Source organism: Phallusia mammillata, chromosome 2 (assembly GCF_965637545.1).
Source record: "Phallusia mammillata chromosome 2, kaPhaMamm4.hap1.1, whole genome shotgun sequence".
NCBI classification, from domain to species: domain Eukaryota; kingdom Metazoa; phylum Chordata; class Ascidiacea; order Phlebobranchia; family Ascidiidae; genus Phallusia; species Phallusia mammillata.
The window spans coordinates 28,817,582-28,838,088 of record NC_137253.1 but is presented as its reverse complement, the minus strand read 5'-3'; the positions used below and the strand labels follow the sequence as shown (position 1 = coordinate 28,838,088).

The 20,507-nt window shown below is 37.1% G+C and overlaps 2 protein-coding genes and 1 long non-coding RNA gene across 4 annotated transcripts; 2 read left to right on the top strand and 1 right to left on the bottom strand.

Annotated features, from left to right (window-relative positions):
- The first annotated feature begins 97 nt into the window (after positions 1-97).
- Positions 98-5,803, top strand: LOC145212696 (zinc transporter 6-like). Its single transcript, XM_080080916.1, has 9 exons — positions 98-351; positions 649-692; positions 1,237-1,408; positions 1,769-1,982; positions 2,669-2,790; positions 3,430-3,598; positions 3,708-3,871; positions 4,570-4,778; positions 5,249-5,803. Exons 1-9 carry the CDS (start codon positions 222-224, stop codon positions 5,717-5,719), a joined length of 1,695 nt encoding a protein of 564 aa, XP_079937042.1. The 5' UTR covers positions 98-221; the 3' UTR covers positions 5,720-5,803.
- A 329-nt stretch (positions 5,804-6,132) lies between these two features.
- On the bottom strand, positions 6,133-10,716 carry LOC145212697 (uncharacterized). 2 transcript variants are annotated; one of them, XM_080080917.1, is made up of 4 exons: positions 10,546-10,712; positions 7,955-8,058; positions 7,728-7,784; positions 6,133-7,309 (listed from the first exon to the last, which is right to left on the bottom strand). In XM_080080917.1, the coding sequence occupies exons 2-4, from the start codon at positions 7,965-7,967 to the stop codon at positions 6,426-6,428; spliced, it is 954 nt and encodes a 317-aa protein (XP_079937043.1). In that variant the 5' UTR covers positions 7,968-8,058; positions 10,546-10,712; the 3' UTR covers positions 6,133-6,425. The 2 variants fall into 2 exon arrangements, with proteins under 2 accessions (XP_079937043.1, XP_079937044.1); XM_080080918.1 differs by lacking the exons at positions 6,133-7,309; positions 7,728-7,784; positions 7,955-8,058 and adding an exon at positions 8,060-9,173 and having other exon boundaries at positions 10,546-10,716.
- A 6,210-nt stretch (positions 10,717-16,926) lies between these two features.
- Positions 16,927-18,943, top strand: LOC145214002 (uncharacterized). The gene is made up of 2 exons (XR_013856949.1): positions 16,927-17,244; positions 17,329-18,943. It is a non-coding gene; the product is annotated as an uncharacterized LOC145214002 (long non-coding RNA).
- Positions 18,944-20,507: the final 1,564 nt, after the last annotated feature.

Genomic DNA, 20,507 nt, shown 5'->3' with positions numbered 1-20,507 from the left:
ATCACTTGACAAAATGCATATTTATTCAAATTCGACTTGGAATGAATTTTTAGAAAAATCAGGAACTGAAAAAGTGTTTGTAAAATTACTGTTCATCTTTAATTGTGTTTGTGTTTTAGATGTCTAGTACAAATGTGATCAAAATCTGTTTTTCCATATTGGCTTGTATCGAATGAAACTTGTTTAGTAGTTGATGACGGATTTAAAAAAAGTACAAAAAAATGTCATACTACTACAACAACAAAAATGCTTTTCCCGATCAATCTTATAATGGCCGAATAATCGACTTGCCAAAATCAACTACTGAACCATCAAAAGATTACATGTCAGTGCCTCTTGATCCAGAATTTGGTATGTGAAAGATGCTTTGTTGTTTGCTAGTTACCAAAACAAAATTTATTTGTCAGGCAATGTGTTTTTTTGAGTATTTTCTAATTTTATGTTTCTGTTTTATATAAGTAAGGTGTGAATGATTAAATTGGAAGAGACTTACATAAAGTGTCAATTTTCATAACTTATTATGCAATCACATGAAAGAATGCTCTGGTATGAAACTTTTAATTGTCTGTAGCATAAACTGTTTGGTAAACTGATATGATGTGATGTAGCACAGTTTGAAAGGTAGTAGTAATAATATATTTTTTACAGATTGGGATCTAAGTGGATCGGGGGATAGTAAGCCTTCTTTAACTGTGAGTGTTTTGTCGTTTTCACATTAACATGGTTTGACAATCTTTCAATTATAATTTGTTACTTTGGTAATGTTGGTATATTGCACTATTAAATTCATTGACAAAAATTGTAGCATTTTGTGATACAAACAATCACTATGAAGTGTGAATTATGGAGGAAAGTGTAAATATGAAATGTAAATAGCTTGAACCCTGCACAGTTTGTATGATAAAAAGATATTTTTTTGTCATTTGATTCAGTGGTCAAAACTGGGTCACGTCTAAAACTGTGGGCCCACTTAGCCAGCCTCATGCAATAGAAAAAACTGCGGGCCCACGGTTTTTATACTTGCGAGAGATGCGACAAGCACTGGATATAGTGGGCCCGCAGTTTTTATACTTGCGAGATGCGGGCCCGCAGTTTTTTAATGGCATGAGGCGGGCCAAGTGATCCAAGTAGGCCCGCAGTTTTAGACGTGACCGGTCAAAACTAGCTAACACAGCACAGTACAATCTTATTTTTCTTAGGTGGTGTGCATTATTTAATAAATAGTTTTTTTTGTAGAGCACAATTCACCCATTTCATAAAAGGAAGAATAGAATGTATGGACAGTTTCAACATACTGTAAAACCAATGCTAGCGATTAGAACTGGCCGGCGAACATTTTTGTTTCTTCTTGCCAATTTCTTTGTAATTTTCCTTTTGTTCAGCTGGTGTTCTGCTTCAAATAGCTTAGGTAAGTGCTTCTACGCTTTTTAAAACATGTACAGTTCTGGTACATAAACAGAATTTAAACATAAGCATAACTGGTTATGAAATTCATTAAGTGGAGTCAAACATATATGTTGCAATTGTCATGTATATATATATTGCAAAAGCAATTGCCATATACATATAGTTTGTTCATTTTCTTGTCATAAATCATGAAATGCAATTTCCCATTACTTTTGATAAGCTATAACTTGGACATCAGTATGCAATAAAATTGAATTTTATTTTCCCAGGGTCAAAAGTATTGTAAATACTCTAGTTTTAACTGTGTGTATCTTTGTTTGTTCATACCACTAAAACATTTTTTTTATTAAACTTTTAACAGCTTTAAGGGCCTATGCGTATCTCAGTGCATTCGATATTATGAGTTTGATCACATGTTTGGTGTCGATATGGATATCAGCTCGACAGACTGGTCGCACAGAAGATGGAAACATTCAGTTGATAAACTACGAGCGACTAGAACTTCTCTTCGTTTTTGCATCTGTTGTTTTATCAACCCTTGCTTCTGTTTTTATTCTCAAAGAATCAACAGCAAGGTATTATTTTTGGTTTGATTGTTTAGATAAGGACATGTTTTTTACGAATTGTGAAGGGAGCTAAAATGTTTGCCCTTATATTGATGTTTCAAATGTATAGTTTAGCAGCAAACCAACTTTTTAGAAATATTTGAGTGATACTTTAGAACAAAGGCTCTTCAAACCACTTGGGATAATTTAAGTAGTGTATTGATTTTTAATAGAAGGGGGTCATTACTGTGTCATTGGAGCTATATGAATATAATAAATGAAAAAAGTTTTGTCTATGTTTTATTTTTCTATAATTTCTATACTGCTCATTAAAAGAACACCTTAAACAAACAATATGAAACTCCCAGATCAGCTATTTCATACTCCAGGACTTTTCAAAGTGAACGGTGCTTGACCAGGCTGGGGGTTACACAAAATTTTTTGGAGGTCTTAAATACATTTAAATAGCACAAGAGTCATCAGTATGAATACTAGATAGTAGTTTGTCTAACTTTTAGCATGCAAATGGCAAAACTAATAAAGAAAATAAACTTTCGCTGAACAAATTTTGACATAAGAGCACATGACGAATTTATTTCAATTACCCTGAAAGCGTTAAATGCAGTTTATGATTTTTTACATCAGAAGAGGTTGGAAAGCCCTATCGTATTCTATATACCTGTTTCTGAGCTAAGTGCTGACAAATTTATATTCAGAATTGCAAGTCAACCAGAAGTGGCGATTGGTCGACTGATTCCTGCTGCATTATTTGGTTTTATCTTTCACACTTCAAAAATGCTCTGGGTCCAAAACAAGGCCTTTCAGTGTGTAACAGAAGGTAATGATCTAAAAATATATTCTGCAGGAACAGACTAACCCAATGAAAGCCTATATAATATATAGTAACTTTAGAAATCGAAACTACAACTCTAAAAGTGATCTGGCTTTTAGTCAAATTTGGTATGAAAGTTGTTTTTTCCTAAGTTTTCCTGCTGGTTTGGTGTGTGCATGCAGGGCAGTGGTTCGCAACAATCAACAAATTCCTCCTTAAACAATTTAAAACATTTGCATCCCTACATAAGAATGTACATAGTAGATTGTAAAACTGATTATTTAGAAATTTGGTCTCTTATCAACTTCACAGGTTATATTTCTAGAGAAAAAGTTTCTATTTACAAACCACATGTACAAATTAAAGTAAATTCCTTCCCTGAAGTTTCTAAGATTTCTCCCTTGGGAGGTAACCATTGATTTAGGGTTTCTTAAAAATGGCATGTTTTGGCAACAAAATGTAGTATCTCATAAAAAAATATGTTAAAATAATGCAACAATGCAAAAAGCTGCTAAATTAATTTCAATCGTTTTGTCAAAAAATCCTTCGAACTGTTAGAAAACAACAACTTTGAAGCCTTGTTTACCACTACCACTGTCAACTGACAAAAAATACAATTTAACAAAACATTTTTATTTTATTCAGCCTCATCGTCTTCAATTATACAGGAGCATGTTGCAGACATGAGTCACAGCTTATGTAGTGTCGTTCCCATGCTTGGCCGTATTCTTCTCCCCAGAGTTGACCCCTTCTTTCTTGCATCATTTGTTGGTGCATCATTTCTTCTTATCACTGACCTCCTTATTCAAATAGAGTAGGTTTTATTGTAAATTAAAAAAATTGTGAAATATTTGTTTTAAACTTGGGTAATATACCAGAGTTTGCTTGGCAAGATTTTAATTTTTCTTCCATTTTTTTTCAAGTGCCTACTACTTTGCTGACACTGTAACCGCCATTCTTATTGCCATTGTAACAATATGCACCATGTGGCCGATAGCAAATTGCAGTGCGAGAGTTTTGCTGAACACAACTCCACCCTATGTGCTTGGACAACTGGACAAGCTGCTCAGTGAAGCACAGACACTTGGTAGGTTTTGGATCTGTAAAAACAACTATGACTAAACCAGCACATAACATTATCTTAAGAGTCTCCAGACGAAGACCTACAAAACTGGATGCTTGAAAGAGTAGTAGTTTATTTGCCTTTGTATACTTTTTTTATCAAATGCTGAATAAGCTGTGAGGTTAAGTGAACCTGTATGCTATGCTTTTGTGCCAACATTGGTTTTGTTGCAAAGTAACAGTTGTGTTACTCTCACAGGAATTGTTTGATAATTTTAACTTTGTAATGTCGGGCTTAAGCGTAGCCTCAGCCACCATTGCTATTATGCAAATGAATTACAGGTCTTTTGTTGATATAATTGACAAAGCGATAATGCTTCAAAAAATAAATTGTTTTTGTGATGTTTGTCCTAACATATTGGAAAAAAATGTACGGTACAGAATTGGGCAAAACACAAACATTTCTTCCGGTAAAGACATTGGAAAATAGGGCCCCTTGTCTCTTCCAGACTAAAACTTTTTGAATTTAATAGGTTCGGTCTTGGACAAATACATTGTTACAATTTTTGTAAAATTTGCTAATTTAGCAAACTGAACCTTGGATATAAAAAGTCTAAAGCACAAGTTTGCAGATAAGCAATGGGATTGATCTATTTTACGTATATGTTGTACAAGTAAACACTTCTAGGAGCAAGTCAATGCAACACTTTTTTTGTACCCAAGATGGAGTTCTTGAAATTCGCAATGAACGCTTTCACACAATTGCATTGGCTCCTTCAAAATCACATGATAATATTCATCACTCAAATGGGTATGGACTAATAATGGCTGGATCAATACATGTGAGAGTAAGACGTGATGCTGATGAACAAATGGTTTTAGCTCATGTGACAAATCGACTTGCACCACTCGTTTCTAACTTAACTGTACAGGTAATACATACTTTGTCTGTAAAACGACTGTGTCTAATGCAAGCATGTCAAGTCAAAAATATTGGGAAGGCCAAATATTTTAAGGTTATACATGAATAAATATTGCTTAAATTACAATTTAATAACTTAAGCTCAAAGCTAATTGCCTAAAACTGTTGACTATTGCCCAAATATCAACATGAAAGCATGTCACATTTAGACCATAAGAAATATTGTGTGGCAACCTATGCATTTTTTCCGTGAGATAAACATTCCTTGAGATAATTTCCTCTTAAATGGTTGGTTAGATATTGCCCCATTGCATGTACTGGCTTTTCCAATTCACGCATGTTTTTTGTTCTGTTGTTTGACAAGCCTGTATCATAGGTTAAAATGTTTGCTTGATTTTTTTTACTACTTGGCGACGGTAGCGTTTTAATCACCTTACATGCTGTGAAAAGTTATAAAGATGTGTTGTTCTGTTTCTGCAGATTGTGAAGGACGATTGGTCATCGAGTGGAAATTTAGCAAAATCAAGTATCAGTAGCACTAGTCCGATCACCCCATCAGGCCCATCGCGGGTTAAACCCCAATCCTCAACCATTATTTATGGGTTCAACAAACCAGCAGCAGCAGTTGCCCCCTACCAACAAACACCACCCAAGCAGGAGCCCCCAAAACTCCCTTTTGCCCCTGCAGCAGCTTCAGTGTCAATTCCTGTGGAGCCGAAAAAAGATGATTTTAGTTTTTCACCTACTCCTGTAGCCACAAAAAGCAAGCCTACATTTCAAGGTTCAGCAGCAGGAAGCAACATTGAGCGAATGTACAAAGCCGCTGGGTTTACATCTCCACCAAAAGTTGGAGTTCAAGGAAGATCTTATGCGAACATGGCCAGTAGAGGATCATTTGACAAACTGCCACAGTCAATGACGGCAAAACCTGCAACTGGGGCAATCAACTAAACCGATTTTTTTTAATTAGCAGTTTTATTTTTTGCGGGTTGGGTTATAATGTTTACAAATAAAATAATGCAAGTTTTTGTTTTATTTTGTTGCAAACTGGTGATATTTAGAGATGTAAGGTAACAGTTCTTATATTTACCTCTGCAAGGAGTATGTGTCATTTAAGTTGGAAGTAATGTAACATCACATTACAACAGTAAATCTCGGGTAATCCAGGCCCATTTGGCCCAAAAGTTGTTCGAATTAGTCAAAGATTCAACCGATGTCGATTAGTTTAAACTATACCACATTAGAAATCATTTGTACCTAGGGTTTTGTCCGAATTAGGCAAAGATCCAGAACAATCTGCAGATTTTAATCACTTGTTTATGTTGGCTACTCACTAATTTTTACAAAGCATACCACTCGTGTGGCATGGTGGAAAAATGCATTACATTTTGTATTTAAGATTGGCATCGATTGTAAAATGGTAAAAATATTGATTGCAACAACTTACAGTAGAAACACAAACAGTACAAAATTACTGATTTGTGCCACCATCTCATATAAAAAATAATGTGAGAATCCATGCGCAACTGGTTTTCAATCAAAAGCCTGATGGAGATGCATGCCTTCAGAAAATTAGTCGCCTTTTATGCTCCACCCTTTAAGTTACACTTGTTCACAATACATCATTTATGATAATATTGTAACATTGTTATCTTTGTTAGGTTATCCCAGAGTCTATTGTGGGCAAAAAAATAGATTCGCCGTTCTTATTGTTTGTGGTGTTTCTCATGTCATGCTTCAGTAAGCGCACTGTGGCCATGCATAAGAATGGAATTTGGCATATCCTTCGAATCTCTGGCCGGTCCTCAAAAAATGTCATAACAAACCTCATTTCGCGTTGAGTACTTTTAGCAAGTTTGCAAATTGCTGTGTAGCCAAGGTTGTAGCTAAGTCCACGGCATGTAAGAATGAACGGCGGTCTGTACCTTGGAGCAAGTTCAAAAAATTCTCGCCTTCGACATGTGAGTATCTTTGTTGCCGCGGGGAAGACTCGGCCCATTAGAAGATTTTTGACATGAACATCAGGTGTTGTGTCATTAAAAGATGTAGGTACGTCATCATTAATTCTTTTAAACGAGTCTGTGTTCGCTGCATCAAGTCCATCGATTACCACAACGCAGCCTTCACCCTGCTTAAGTTCTTCCAAATCGTGGGGCTTCATGTCGCGGCGCATTGGAACAATAGGACTAAATGTGAGAATAAATTTTGTAAAGGCATCTTTTTGTGTAAAATCTATCTCGTTCATTTTGAGAAAAAATACACACTTTGACTTTGGAAGAAATTGCCTGTTTACAATTTTCTTTATAACGGTTTTAACCATTTGGGTTTTTCCTATGCCTGCCTCTCCAATCAGTGCTAGTCCATTTGTATGCTTGTTAATAGCATTATCTTGTTGAATCACTTTCATTTCCTCCCCACGATCAAAATGCATGTCTTCAATCTTATAAAATTCATTTATGACTTCTTCGCCCAGCCGAGGTCCAGCAATAGGACGGGGAAATAAATCAAATGTAATTTCCGGGTCATTTGGAAGAACTTGACCTGAAAAAGAAACTATTTGTTAATTTTTGTGATGCAAATGGCTCTCCTTAAAGCAGCGGTTCTCAACCTTTATGGTGCCCTGACCCCTTGATAACATTTGCCAAGTTGCGGTGACCCCAAGGCTATATATTCACATTGACTGTATTTTTTTCTCAACAATGAAGTGGTCCATGGGTTTATTATATTGGGGCTAGTGGTCCATGGCCTAAAACGAGTTGAGAAGCACTGCCTTAGGTGACCCCAGGCAAATTGTCAGGCGACTTCAGTTGGGGTCTCAACCCACAGGTTGGAAACCACTGACTTAAAGGAACTACCTAAATTGTATTTTCATTTTATCCAGTTTCATATGTATTACTAGAACAGGCCACAAAAGAATTGTAAAGCATATTGCCTAGATAAAGGAAATCCTGGTACTTACCAAAAACTTTAGAAATCAAGTTTTCTGACGTAGTGTGGTACACTGCAATTCCATTGTCTGCAAAAACAGTTAATAAGTGGCTAATTTTTAGAATTTGCAATTAAATAAACATAATTTTGGCATAATCATTAGCTTTAACAGTTAGTATAATTGTCCTGTTTTGATATTGATTTGGTGCCCGTTTTAAGAAGTACCCTTCAAAACAAGCAACAATCATTCAAACTTACCACGTCCGTTCATTTACACTGCTTGATGCTACTGACCAATGGTGCTTTGAGCATTTAATATAAAAACTATTCACTTTTTTAGATTTTATTGGACTGATTCTTATCTGAAAAAAACAAAAACATATAAAACATATATAATTAAGAAGAACCAAAGAATAACTGTCTTCTTTGCACTGTCCTAATATTTGTTTTACATTGCCATTTTTACTGGTTGTATACTAGTACTATTACATAGAGGTGAAAAACGGACTTCAGTAAAAAACAGTCATACCGCAAATCACTGAAAAAATGCACGAACTACAAACAGAACAGCATAAACCGCATGAAAACAACATATTTCATTTGTAAAAAAGTTAAAAAAATATTGGGAATAGTTACCAAGATTCTCTTAGTGATAGCAACGCATCAGTTCGTGCTAAAATTTCAATATTTTGTTTTAAAAAGTGCACCACAGTCACGCTAACCAATGGTACATGGCAAACTTTTTCAATATCTGGGTGTTTGTCAAGAAATTTCATCATTAATTTTACTTGGTGCGGGGATTCACATTCTGCCTCACAAATTTCTCTATATCCTTGACGTAAATTAAGCCCATTGCAAGTGACAATGTATGCTGGTCGAAACACAGGTGCAATTTCAAAAAAATCATGCTTGCGGCATGTTAAAACTTTTTTCGAACCATGAAATGTCCTCCCAAGCAAAAGGTTTTTAATGTGAACATCTGCTGTTGTAACTTCTTTCTCCAAGTACAAGTTAAGTTGGTCATCTCTTTTAAATGCATCTGTTCGAGCAGCATCAATACCATCAACAACTACCATACACCCCCCACCTTCTTCCATATTTTTGAAGTCCTGCGGACTGAGCTCTTCGCTCGTACAACGGATGGTGAGGCCACTTAACAAAAAGTCTTTCATTTCCTGCTTAAGTGAAAAGTCAATTTCTTCAGCTCTGAGGAAAAAGATGATTTTTGTGTTGATCCAGACCTTTTTATGCCTGATCTGGTTCACCAAGGTTTGCACCATTTTCGTTTTGCCCATTCCAGGATCGCCAATAATGGCCACCGTGTTTTTATGTACATTGGCGGGTTTTACTACTTCTTCCTCATTGCGGTCAAGATTCATATTTTCCATTTTGAAAAATTCTCTAATAAGTTCCTCTCCATACCTTGCCTTGTGATTGCTTGCATATTGTGATTCCAGTTGGTTGGAAAGAAATTGCACTAAAACCAACAAGACAAGTTATAAAACGGGCATAAAATACCTATGTAGCCAGCCTACAAAGTGTACCAGATCCCAAGATCTTGTAGGACCAATATGTCCTGTTTGCGCACATGTACAACCCTAAAATCCATGTGCAAGACCAATTTCAGCATGAGCAAAGCAAGTGGTGGTCAACTTTTTTAAAATGACCGGCATACTCTGCAAACTGGCTGTACAGAACTGAAATGGTGAAATGGGCAAATATTATACACAACGCATGCCATACGGTAAACAAGTAGTTGTATTACATAAAGAACTTATTTCACATATCAAATTGAGAAATATATCTTGGGCAAAAAAGCATTATGTTCATTAATAGTTTCACACAGTAAGTGCATCAAGTTAATTTACACATGTCATTTTTCAAACCAATAGACAGCCAAAATGGCAACAGGGGTTGTGACATTTTTGGGACACCTGTCATGTTTGGGACAGGTGTCACGGACACCCGTTGTATGTCACCAAATCAGGGACAGGCTGTCACTAAAGTCGCTGCGGATTTGGGTGTCCCTGATTTTGAGTGTCACCAAGAATAAATAGCAAGACATAAGCGGGTAGGCATAATTGCTTACTTGCAAGATATTTCTTGACTTTTGCAAGTATTATTGTTTAGGAACCGGCAGTTAGTATTGACATTTGTAAGTATTATTGTTTAGGAAACGGCAGTTAGTATTGACATTCATAAGTATTATTATTTAAGAAACAGCAGTAAAACAATGTCCAATGAAATAACGAGAATCACAACCAAAAGTCGATTGATTATATCTCCAAAAATGCTCACGGTTAGGGCTATTAGGGTCGGGGTAAGGTATTAGCACTTAAAATTCAATAAAACTAACCCAAAAAAATAGTTACTAATGTAAAAATTTAAAAAACTTATTTCCCAACCCATTTATAGCCGCTAAATAAAAAAATCGTCTCTTTACGCCTCCTTGTGAAATCGAGGTTGTGATTTTCGTTATGGTGTTAGTCGCTCTACCCAAAATCAGGGACACCCTGTCACAAATCAGGGACACCTGTAACAAATCAGGGACACCCTGTCACAAATCTGGGACAGCCTGTCAGTGACAGGCAGCGAGTGACACCCTGTCACTAAATTGTTACAGCCCCGTCTCCAAAATGGACCTGTGGACCAGTGTTGTTCATTTACTGTTAACAATTTGGAATTTGCCGATATCATAAAGAAATAAAAAACAAAAAAGATACTGTTTGTGTAATAATTGTGTTTGAAAAATTTAGTATCAAACTAACAGTTTTAATTATTGCAATTATTTATAGGAAGTACAAGCAATAAAGTAATTGTAATATTTCATATTGGCAATAAAAACTTACTAAACAATTCAGGGATTCCCTCATCAATGGATTCAGAGTTATCCATGCTTTAAAATCCAGCATAGAAGTAGTTTTACCAGCAAGTATTACCTTATTGTCACCCAGTGATACTTATTCCTACATGCTAGTTAAAAATCACAAAAGTTCTGTAAAAAAAATTTGAAATAAAGGGCAGAAACGGAACAAGCGTATCCTCCCGGGTATTCCACGGAAAAGGAATTATTATTTTTCACAATTTACGGAACTTTAAACGCAAGCGTAATATTAACCATAATAAATGTGCTAAATTAAACGTTTCTAGAGAACATAAATTGTTTTAAATCATCACAATTCCGCACGACAAAAATGTCATATTATTTTGTCGGCATCCCGAAATTCCCGAAACATGATCTGTTAATTCCACTGATCTCTATAAACCCTCTCTGTTTATAGAGATCAGTGGTTAATTCCCGATTCCCGGGAATGAAAATTCCGGGAAATAGAGGAACGCACGTTGTCATCATTCTACACTCTACAGTTCTACCGGTCACGTCTAAAACTGCGGGCCCGCTTGGATCACTTGGCCCGCTTGGCCCAGCACTTGGCCCGCCTCATGCAATTGGAAAACTGCGGGCCCGCTTCTTGCAAGTATAAAAACTGTAGCCCCACTATATCCAGTGCTTGCTTGGCCCGCCTCTCGCATCTAAAAACCGCGGGCCCATTATATCCTGTGCATGTCGCGTCTATCGCAAGGAAAAACTGCGGGCCCACTACATCCATTGCTTGCCGTTCAGATCTGGTCGAAATCAAAATTTAATGACATGTGACAGGCGTGCCCACGGCTTTATCAAGCCGGCCCGCAGTTTTGATACTTGCATGGGGCGGGCCAAGTGCTGGGCCAAGCGGGTCAAGTGCTGGGCCACGTGGGCCAAGTGGGCCCGCAGTTTTAGACGTGACCCATTATGACTTTGACTTTTGACACAAACACAATCGATGTGTGCTGGCCATAAAGTTTTGTTTTCATCAAACAAAATTTACATCTATTTAGCATTATGCCTACGTGTTGTAGATCTTCAAAATGACCCATTGTTCGATGTGCTAACACTACTAACTCAACAAATCAAATAATTATGATGAATATTTCAGAATCGTACACTTTTGTTAGTTTTCGAGATGACATTTGTGCGCTCGATCATTTCGCACTGGTACCAAAATCCATTGAAAACACAAGTTGGCCCAGGACAAAACAAGGGAGTCGAATCGGAACAGAATCCAAACCCGCGAACCATTTTGTTCCGTTTATTTCAAAAATCCTGATTCGAACCGAAAACGTAAGTTAAATATCCCGAAAGCCCCAAACTGAACAGGAACTGAATCAGTGAAAAAGCAGCTCGTATTACATTTTGTCCACCACCTTTTCGGGCCGCATAGGTTATATGCCCTAGCGCCGTCTTTCTAAACTTAGCCCGCGAAGCAATGTTTGTAGGGGCGCCAAGATATGGTCTTTCTGCAATCCTATTCAAAATCTGGTGATGCGACTGTTCAAAACTGTATAGTTAGTCTTATCTTACGAGCAATGCTTCTATATTACGTCACAAGCAACAAAAGAAGGCAATTGTTTGCGCACAATTAACACTTGTAGTCTTGTCTGTGACGTAACAAAGTGGCTTTGAATTAATCTCGGGCGAATTCTATAAAACTATAGGTAATCTACATATCGCGACAGGAAAACTTTCGTAAGGAGTAGATTAATTTTTGAATGTTACAAAGTTATCAATACGATTTGGCAAACCAAAAAAATGTGGTTGCGGGCCGGATGAAATGACCTCGCGGGCCGGATCCGGCCCGCGGGCCGTAGTTTGGTGACCCCTGATTTAGAATAAAGTACGTACTATAAGAAACACGTAAGATAAGAGCTACAAAAACGGCGAATTATTCTAGTGTTGCCCAGTGTATAGGCCTACGGTCAAATTCCCGTGTGGATGTGTAAAGAAATGGGTAGCATTAAAAGGGACATTAAACCGGTTTTGAAAATCGCAAACTGCTGGCTCAGATCAGGTGGAGGCAAACAATTCGAATGCACCGAATCGGGTGTTTGTAATAATGGTTCTTTACGAAAAAAATTAATAATAGCGCACTGAAACTGAAAAACGGTAGGCTATTCGAACATTTTGGTTTATGAATTGCAGATTGATTGGTACAAATATCACCAACAAGCTTTGTTTTGCCACATTAGCTTGACTCATATAAATCTTTTTTACATATATTTTCCCAAGTTTACACGAGATGTTGAGTATATCAAGCGAAATACACAATTTAGTATTGATAAAATATTCCAGTAAAATATTTTATTTATTATGACAATAAAATGTATCTCTACTGTAGAACAGAGGTGCACAACCTTTTCGCTATAACTGCCGCATCGTTGATCCTTATTTCACCAATGCTTCAAAACGGGCGTTTACTGTCTGTCATAATATGTATTGTGACACCTGTGGTCCCTGTTTTTTTTTCCCTAGGGGGGGCGCGAGACATTTCCAAGGGGGGCGTGAGCCAAAAGTTAAATAACCAAATTTATTTAACTTTGGACTCACCTCCCCCTAAAATTAATTTTGCAATTGTAGTGTATTGCTTGCGAGCACCACGTTTTCAAAAAGAAACGAATATTATGATGCGATACCTTATGGCATAACACAAATTTTGAATAATGCCATACAAGGCAAAGTTAAGTTTTTGGTTTGTCACTTTAGAACAGGGGTCACAAATTTTGTTTAACTGCGGGCCGGATAATTTAAATAATCACGCTCGAGAGCCGCTTGGGTTACAAGCTCTGACGCCACCTTTCCCAAACTGGCACTCGCGAGGCGATTTTGACCAGACCACAAAGGGTCTTCATGTCTTCCCCAATCTTATTTGTATTTAGATTGTACCGCTGTTTAATTTTAAAATTGTGAAAAATCTAAAACTGTCTCATACCAACTAATGCCTGTTTATTCTACCACAAAGAACTAAAAAGGCAATTGTTCGCACACAATTACTATTCTTTGCTTTTGTCTGTGACGTTACAAACTGCTTTTGGATAATACATATGCCTTGTAATTCTGTTAGACCAGGTAAAATTATTACCAAAATGTATAATGAATGTTTGCACATTTAACGCCCCTGGGCCGTAATTAGGTGATCCCTGGTTTACAACAAAGGCAACGGAGACTTCTTGTGGTTCCATTGCTGCATGTGTTAAAAAAACTGTCGTTTTTGCCTGTTTCAGGGGGGCGTGAAGTGCCCGACAAACACCTTAGGGGGCGTGGACAAAAAAAGGTCAAGAACCGCTGGTTTAGAATCAATTTATTTTCCAAAATAAATTTGGGGGACAGTGTTTTAAGGTTTTTGAAAGCCTGATCGTTGAGCAATCATCAATTTATTATGCTAACTGTGATTTATATGCCAGCATTAATATCCGATAAATTAAACCAACTTTAAATCTAATATTTTTAAATATTTACTGCCCATTTTTACTGCCCAAAGTCTTTATCCGCGCCACATCATCAAAATTTAACACGCTTGAATGAGCGCAGCCAATCAGCGCTCAGTGAGTTTTTTGGCATGCAAAAGTCATTCCAGTCAAAGTCATTTGTCTCGTGGTGTTTGCTGCGTGCGGAGGTGGAATCATCCAGAAACTTGAAGGTAAATCCAAGTTCTGTGTAACTATGCTACACAATAGGAAGTATACTTCGACAATATTATAGTGTATGCGGGCATTTAAAGCAAAACATAAACATTTTATGTCCGTATTTTTTGTTGCAAATGGCCTTGTAGATTAACACTAAATAATAGTAGTGATTTACTGTAAAAACTCAATCTTACTGGCATTGTAGGTGAATTGTAACGTATAAAACTATTTGATCTGATTTGTGAAGAAGTTATCCGAGTATGCCAGCTGCGCCAAACTTAATCATAGTGATATATGTTAGTAAATTAGCATTATTTATAATCGACATTTCAATCTTAATAGCATAACGAAACTAACTTAACCAGCAACCATTAAAACCTTAAACAATTTACTGCAAAAGGTCTTTGCTTTGCTACGCATCACGCTATAGGCATTGTGACGTCACACAAGCGGGCGCGTTTTTTTCAAAACGGCGTGGCTTTTGGAAGCGCGTTGTGAAGTATCAGCCTTGTGGGTCTTTTATCTTTATTCTTTTATTTCTACGTGTACAGTCCAGTCCGTTACTCGTTACTTAACGTGTTATTTTGTTTGCAGAATCAGATCTTCTTCTGCTCAACGATCTATTCAACATCGTCATACAACTTCAAATATTTTACTTGTATGTAAACATAGGAGTCTGTCGTGGGTCAACCGGGATTGCGGAACTGTTAGGCCTAACTTAGGTTAACTGGCGCTAGGGTGAGTGACCTATTCTTTGTCCGAGGAGGACCCGTAGAGGAAGTCTTTCTCGCTCAAAGAATGGTCCAAGTCGGTAGGAGTGCTACTATGTCAGCAAGTTGGCGCTAGGGCTAGATAAAGAGTAGCACTCTTTAACTACGGTTAGGTTAGATAACATAGGTGGGGTACGTTTGGGATTCGCGCGCCACGTAGGGCCTTAGCTTAGATCGATTTCTAGCTAGGCGTGGCGCGCTTCTAAATGGCTTTAGCTAAAATAAGGTGCGCATAGAAACACGGTCTGGGCATGGCCTCCACCGCATTGCATTGGCCGCGGTGTAGGCGGGGCCAGAGTAGGGACACCGCTACTCCCAATGATAACTCAGGCTCGTGAGTTGGAGGGGGCCGGCATAGCATTTTGCCCGAAAAGTCCCGTGAGCCACCCCGTAGGGCGCAAACTGTTGTTAATTTTTTCCCAGCCCTGCCTTTGCGTAAAATGTTTGGGTCCTCGAAGGGTCAGGGGCAGTGACACACTGTTGTTGAGTTATACGCATTAAAACGTCACTGTCCCTTTTAAACAAACTTTTGCGCCTATGCGAACTGTAAAATTAGGGTCTTTGTGGATTTTTTTTTCGGGTTTTGACCAGCTTGTATAAAATCCATGCATGTACATCCGTTTAAAGTCTTTTCACCAAAAAGAGGCCGAGAATTGGATATCAAGCATGTGATGTAACAATTCCTGTTATTCGCAAGTTTTAAGCAGTTTTTACATTTAGTTAAAATTGCGCCGACAAAAGCCCCAAATTTACCCTTTTGCTGGTCAAACCCATTTTTGAGTGGATTTAGGCGTAGTTATTACTACTAATTTCAGTTTCGTTTTCCTGCTTGACCCGGCCATCCAGTCATTATGGGGCAATGACATTTTGGGTGGTTGTAAAACATGACAGACTCACCTTCTACTTTTCTAGGCTAATTTGCGGCGGATGTATGCAGGGCAGTTACTTGAGGCAAGCTTGCATTGTGTACTTTTACGTCGCGCGCGCAGGGACGATGGCGGTTCCAACGTTTTTTTCAGATACTTATCAAACAAAGCAAACAAACAACTGGTTTTTCTGCCTAAGTGTGCCATATTTCTACAGTTTCCATTGCAGTTTATTTTCATGTTTAGTATTTTTGATCTCCAATAACGAAAAGTGCAATTGGATTATTCTTTCGTTTTCCCTTTTTCATCAACAAAACTGTGTGTGGAGTCCACTTTTTCTATCCTTTTATTTCTTTTTAAGCAGACCAGTTCTTGGGGGGTGTTGTGCCTTTTACATCAGCCGACAGGTTCTTTATAGTGTTATTGTTGTGCATTTTTTACCGCCCGTCGACCGTCGCTCGCTCTAACCATGCGAACCGCCATCGTCAAGCGTTAGAATTCAAACAGTTTAGTTGTGTCAGTTTTGCTATTATTCAACTCAAAAGTCAACTTGCTAAATTGTAAGTTTCTTGTTATTGATCCAGGTTTTTGTTGAAAACTCATTTTGTATTTATTTTTCAGGTTTTTAGTGAAACAATTGGAATTTTTTTTTAAATTGAAAAAACACAAAAATACATGCAAAACAAAAAAACTTGTTAATCTGTGCCATGCAATACAAGTTTTTCAGGTACATTTGACAATTGTGTTTCTTAACCTTTTTTCTGCAGGAAATCAATTTTTTTTACAGGTTTAATCTTCTGTTTTGTTTTTCAGATTTTTTTTTATTTTCCGCAGGATTAACAAATACGTTTGTTTTTCAGATTTTTGAAAAGGCTTTTTAAAATATTTGAATTGATAACAATTCGTTTTGTTTTTCAGATTTTTGAAGAGGCTTAAATTATTTGAATTGTTATAATTTGTTTTGTTTTTCAGATTTTTGAAAAGGCCTAAATTATTTAAACTGATAACAATTTGTTTTGTTTTTCAGATTTTTGAAAAGGCTTAAGATATTTTAATTGTTAACAATTTTTTTTCAGGTTTTATTATTTTAAAACTTGTTTTGTTTTTCAGGATTATAGGTATTTGAAATTAACTTCTGTTTTGTAGGTGTTTCACTTTAGTTCACAGGTGTTTAGGAGTTTCAATTTGTTAAAAATAATGTATTTTCTGATGTGTTTTCTGTTTAAAACTAACAATATACATTTTAATTATTTAAAGTCCTAATTTGTTTTGCAGGTTTACCAAACTGTTTTTGTTTTTCAGCTTTTTAAGGTTTAAACAGTTTTAGAACTTTATAGGTTTTATGTTTCCACAGGATTATTAATTACCATTTGCCAGAAAAAGAATAACTAAAGATGAATAAATTCTTATCAAAGTAAGTATGGTGAACTTTCTGTTTCCAAATAGTTTTATTACCCTTAAACGCGTGACATGATTAGTATTCCTAATTTTTTTTCAGATGCTTCATTGAAGAGTTACGTCACACCCCTACCCAGCAAACGACGGCGTCAGCGATGATTTCACCCATAAAGTAATTCCTCACTTCACTGGTGTCCAACGCACGATGTCTTAAGCGGTGGAATTCCTCTGACATCATCGTCAATGACGTAATGACACCCCATCAGATGACGTCACCTGAAGCATCTCGAACGACGTCCACCCTATTCATTCGGTGATCCCCCAGACGATGATGTAACGCCATTCTGCCAGATGTCAACGCTCCAGGTTGCTATCACAACTTCATTCGTGTCAGTGACGTAAACGACGTGACGTCATGTTGGGTTCAATTCTGGGGTTGACTTGTTCCATAGTCAGCCCCTGACGACTGCGATGCGCTTCTCTACCATATTTGTTCGGGAGCTGTAATGCCCCTTCCTGCACACTTTTTACGGTTTTACACTAAAACTCGCATATACCAACACAGTGGCATGTTACAGTCGGGCATGTTTTGTTTGAACAACACTGCGATGTGTAGAACGCTTGGTGATGCTTTCAATAATTCCGCGCTGCAGCATATATAATTCGAGGTTTAAAATTGTAATGCGTAACTTCATAGCAACAAAACCATTTTGCTTTTACGCGATATTCTATGCATCGTAACATGCTTTAAATGGACCGTGATAATGTTTTAGTTGTATTTTTGTGATTATATACCGGCGAATTTGACTCGCAACATTGTTTTTTTGGCACCCATTCTTTCGTACTTCCTAAACCAGGCCTACGCTCCTTCTCTTTGATGTTTTTCACTTCTATGCAATTTGTTGGAAACTTATCAAATTATAATTATAGATGTAAGCTGACAACACAAACTGTTGTATGTTGTATAGAACTTTTCGTGCAACGTAGCAGTATTTCACTTCAGAACTTGCAATGATATTTCATATTGCTAAACACATATTGCTAAACACAAAAATTTTGTGGGTTATGTTATTGTGTTTTGATTTAAAGTTTTGATTGATTTGCATGAGCAGACTTTGCCTAATTAACGTCATGCATATTTTGCTTTACCTCACTTTTTAAAACATTTTCATTATATCGCCCCCTAGGGGATGTGTCTCACTGTAGTTAACTGTCACATACTACAAACCATCTACAACTACAAACCATCTGCAGTACGTTAAATAGGAATGACAGTTGTATGTTTTATGTACTTCGTATTGCCATGTTACCATCTTCGTATGACAATATTCTACTGGAGGCCCTTTGAAACTTGTTTTATACTAATACAGCCCAAATCAGTTGCTTATTAATGACAGTTATATGTTCTACGTACATTTGTTAACTGCCATACTTGACTTGATTGTGTTGCTATTTTCCGCTAGATGCGCTTTGCATGTTAGTTTAACTACTATTTCTCCTCACAAGTGAAGTGTAGTTTAATATGTAAAAGCTGTTATGGATAATTCTTAAAACGTACCAAAAAATAATTTATTCGTATTTTTTGACAGTTTTCAATATGTACTGTGGTATTTCTCCCACCAATCGCCATTCGTTGTTTTTTTTATAAGTTTGCCAACTATTTGTCACCTTTCCAGCGCATTTGAATGCAATAAGAAAAGGCAATTGGGTTCTTAGCAATGTTGCTGTTTAATTATATGTATGCAAAAAAGTATGCTCATATTTTACCGGCTCTTTACGTCAAATTGTTAAGTTTAAGTTTACGTTTACTTTATGACGCAACATTTACCAACCTCTGTTCAATATCCTTTTGCATTATAGTTGTCGCGAAGAAAGGAATACAGTTGAGAATATTCATGGTTTGTTTATTCTGCTGAGATGATAGATAATATTAGAAGCAAGGTTTCATTATCGTGTTCAGTGTTGGGGAATTTAATGTATTAGTTTGTTTTGGAAACATAGTAGGAAATAGAATAGCAATTAATTATTGTAGGGTTTTTTTAACACCGACGGGCAATCCATAAAAAAGAAAGTTAAATAATTCGCATACAAAGTGCAGGTACAGGTTGTCAAACACACACGTACAAATATTTAATGAACATGCACCGCTTTGAAGATACGTTTAGATCATCACATTATTTTGTGACCTAGCTTTAATGTAATAACAACCAATTAATTTAACGTTTTTAACAAAGGAACGTGCTAGATTGTTGGTACGAAACTTTTTGTCTGTGGAAATTAAACGTTTGTTTTGCATCGAACTTACACCCGGACTACTAATTAAAATCACATACGTGTCGTTTAACACGTGATTGCATTGTTTCATCGTCATCACTTAATTAGATACTCGACCTAAATTTCTATTTGTCGCCAATTATCACCTTTTACATATGTACAGTTACGTCATCGTCACTTGGTTTACCATATATGTACAGGGGACACTATATCACTCCAGAACACAACAGACCAGACCAGCTCTAACTGACTATCACAATCAGTTGCAGTATTTGAGTTGCGTGCTTAACTTTGATAAGTGGCGCTGCTTACTTCGCGACACCCAAGATAAAGACTGGAGAATTTGACTATCGTGTTTGGCGTTGTAACAGTTTTAGTAAAGTTTAGATCAGCAATTAGTTTCTTTGTTAAAGGTGTCAGGTAACTGTAGTGTTCACATTTGTATACCGCTGGCGGTCAGTGCAAAATTGTGGACACCTTAGGGTTTTTTCGAAAATCGGGTCAAAATTTCGGGTTTTCGATTCCGGTTTAAACCGGTTTGAAGGTTCGGTGGGAGGCTATAACCGGCGAGAACCAGTTTGAAACTGGAATATTCCGGTGAAAACCCACCGAAAACCGGATTTTTCTTCGATGTTTTGATCCACGAAAATCGAAAAAAGGGAAAGGCTATAGCCTTAGTGTTTTTTCGAAAATCGGGTCAAAATTTCGGGTTTTCGATTCCGGTTTGAACCGGTTTGAAGGTTCGGTAGGAAGCTAAAACCGGCGAGAACCAGTTTGAAACTGGGATATTCCGGTGAAAACCCACCGAAAACCGGATTTTTCTTCGATGTTTTGATCTCCGAAAATCGAAAAAAGGGAAAGGCTATAGCCTTAGGGTCTTTTCGAAAATCGGGTCAAAATTTCGGGTTTTCGATTCCGGTTTAAACCGGTTTGAAGGTTCGGTGGGAGGCTAAAACCGGCGAGAACCAGTTTGAAACTGGAATATTGCGGTGAAAACGCACCGAA

What these genes read in the sequence shown, in the direction of transcription:
- LOC145212696 (XM_080080916.1), top strand. Translation starts at nt 222, where the DNA reads ATGTCATACTACTACAACAACAAAAATGCTTTTCCCGATCAATCTTAT. An exon ending in CTCAAAGAATCAACAGCAAG is followed by an intron (nt 1,983 to 2,668) that starts GTATTATTTTTG and finishes ATTTATATTCAG; the next exon opens with AATTGCAAGTCAACCAGAAG. An exon ending in CAGTGAAGCACAGACACTTG is followed by an intron (nt 3,872 to 4,569) that starts GTAGGTTTTGGA and finishes TTTGTACCCAAG; the next exon opens with ATGGAGTTCTTGAAATTCGC.
- LOC145212697 (XM_080080917.1), bottom strand. An exon ending in CTTGATTTCTAAAGTTTTTG is followed by an intron (nt 7,310 to 7,727) that starts GTAAGTACCAGG and finishes TTTCTTTTTCAG; the next exon opens with GTCAAGTTCTTCCAAATGAC.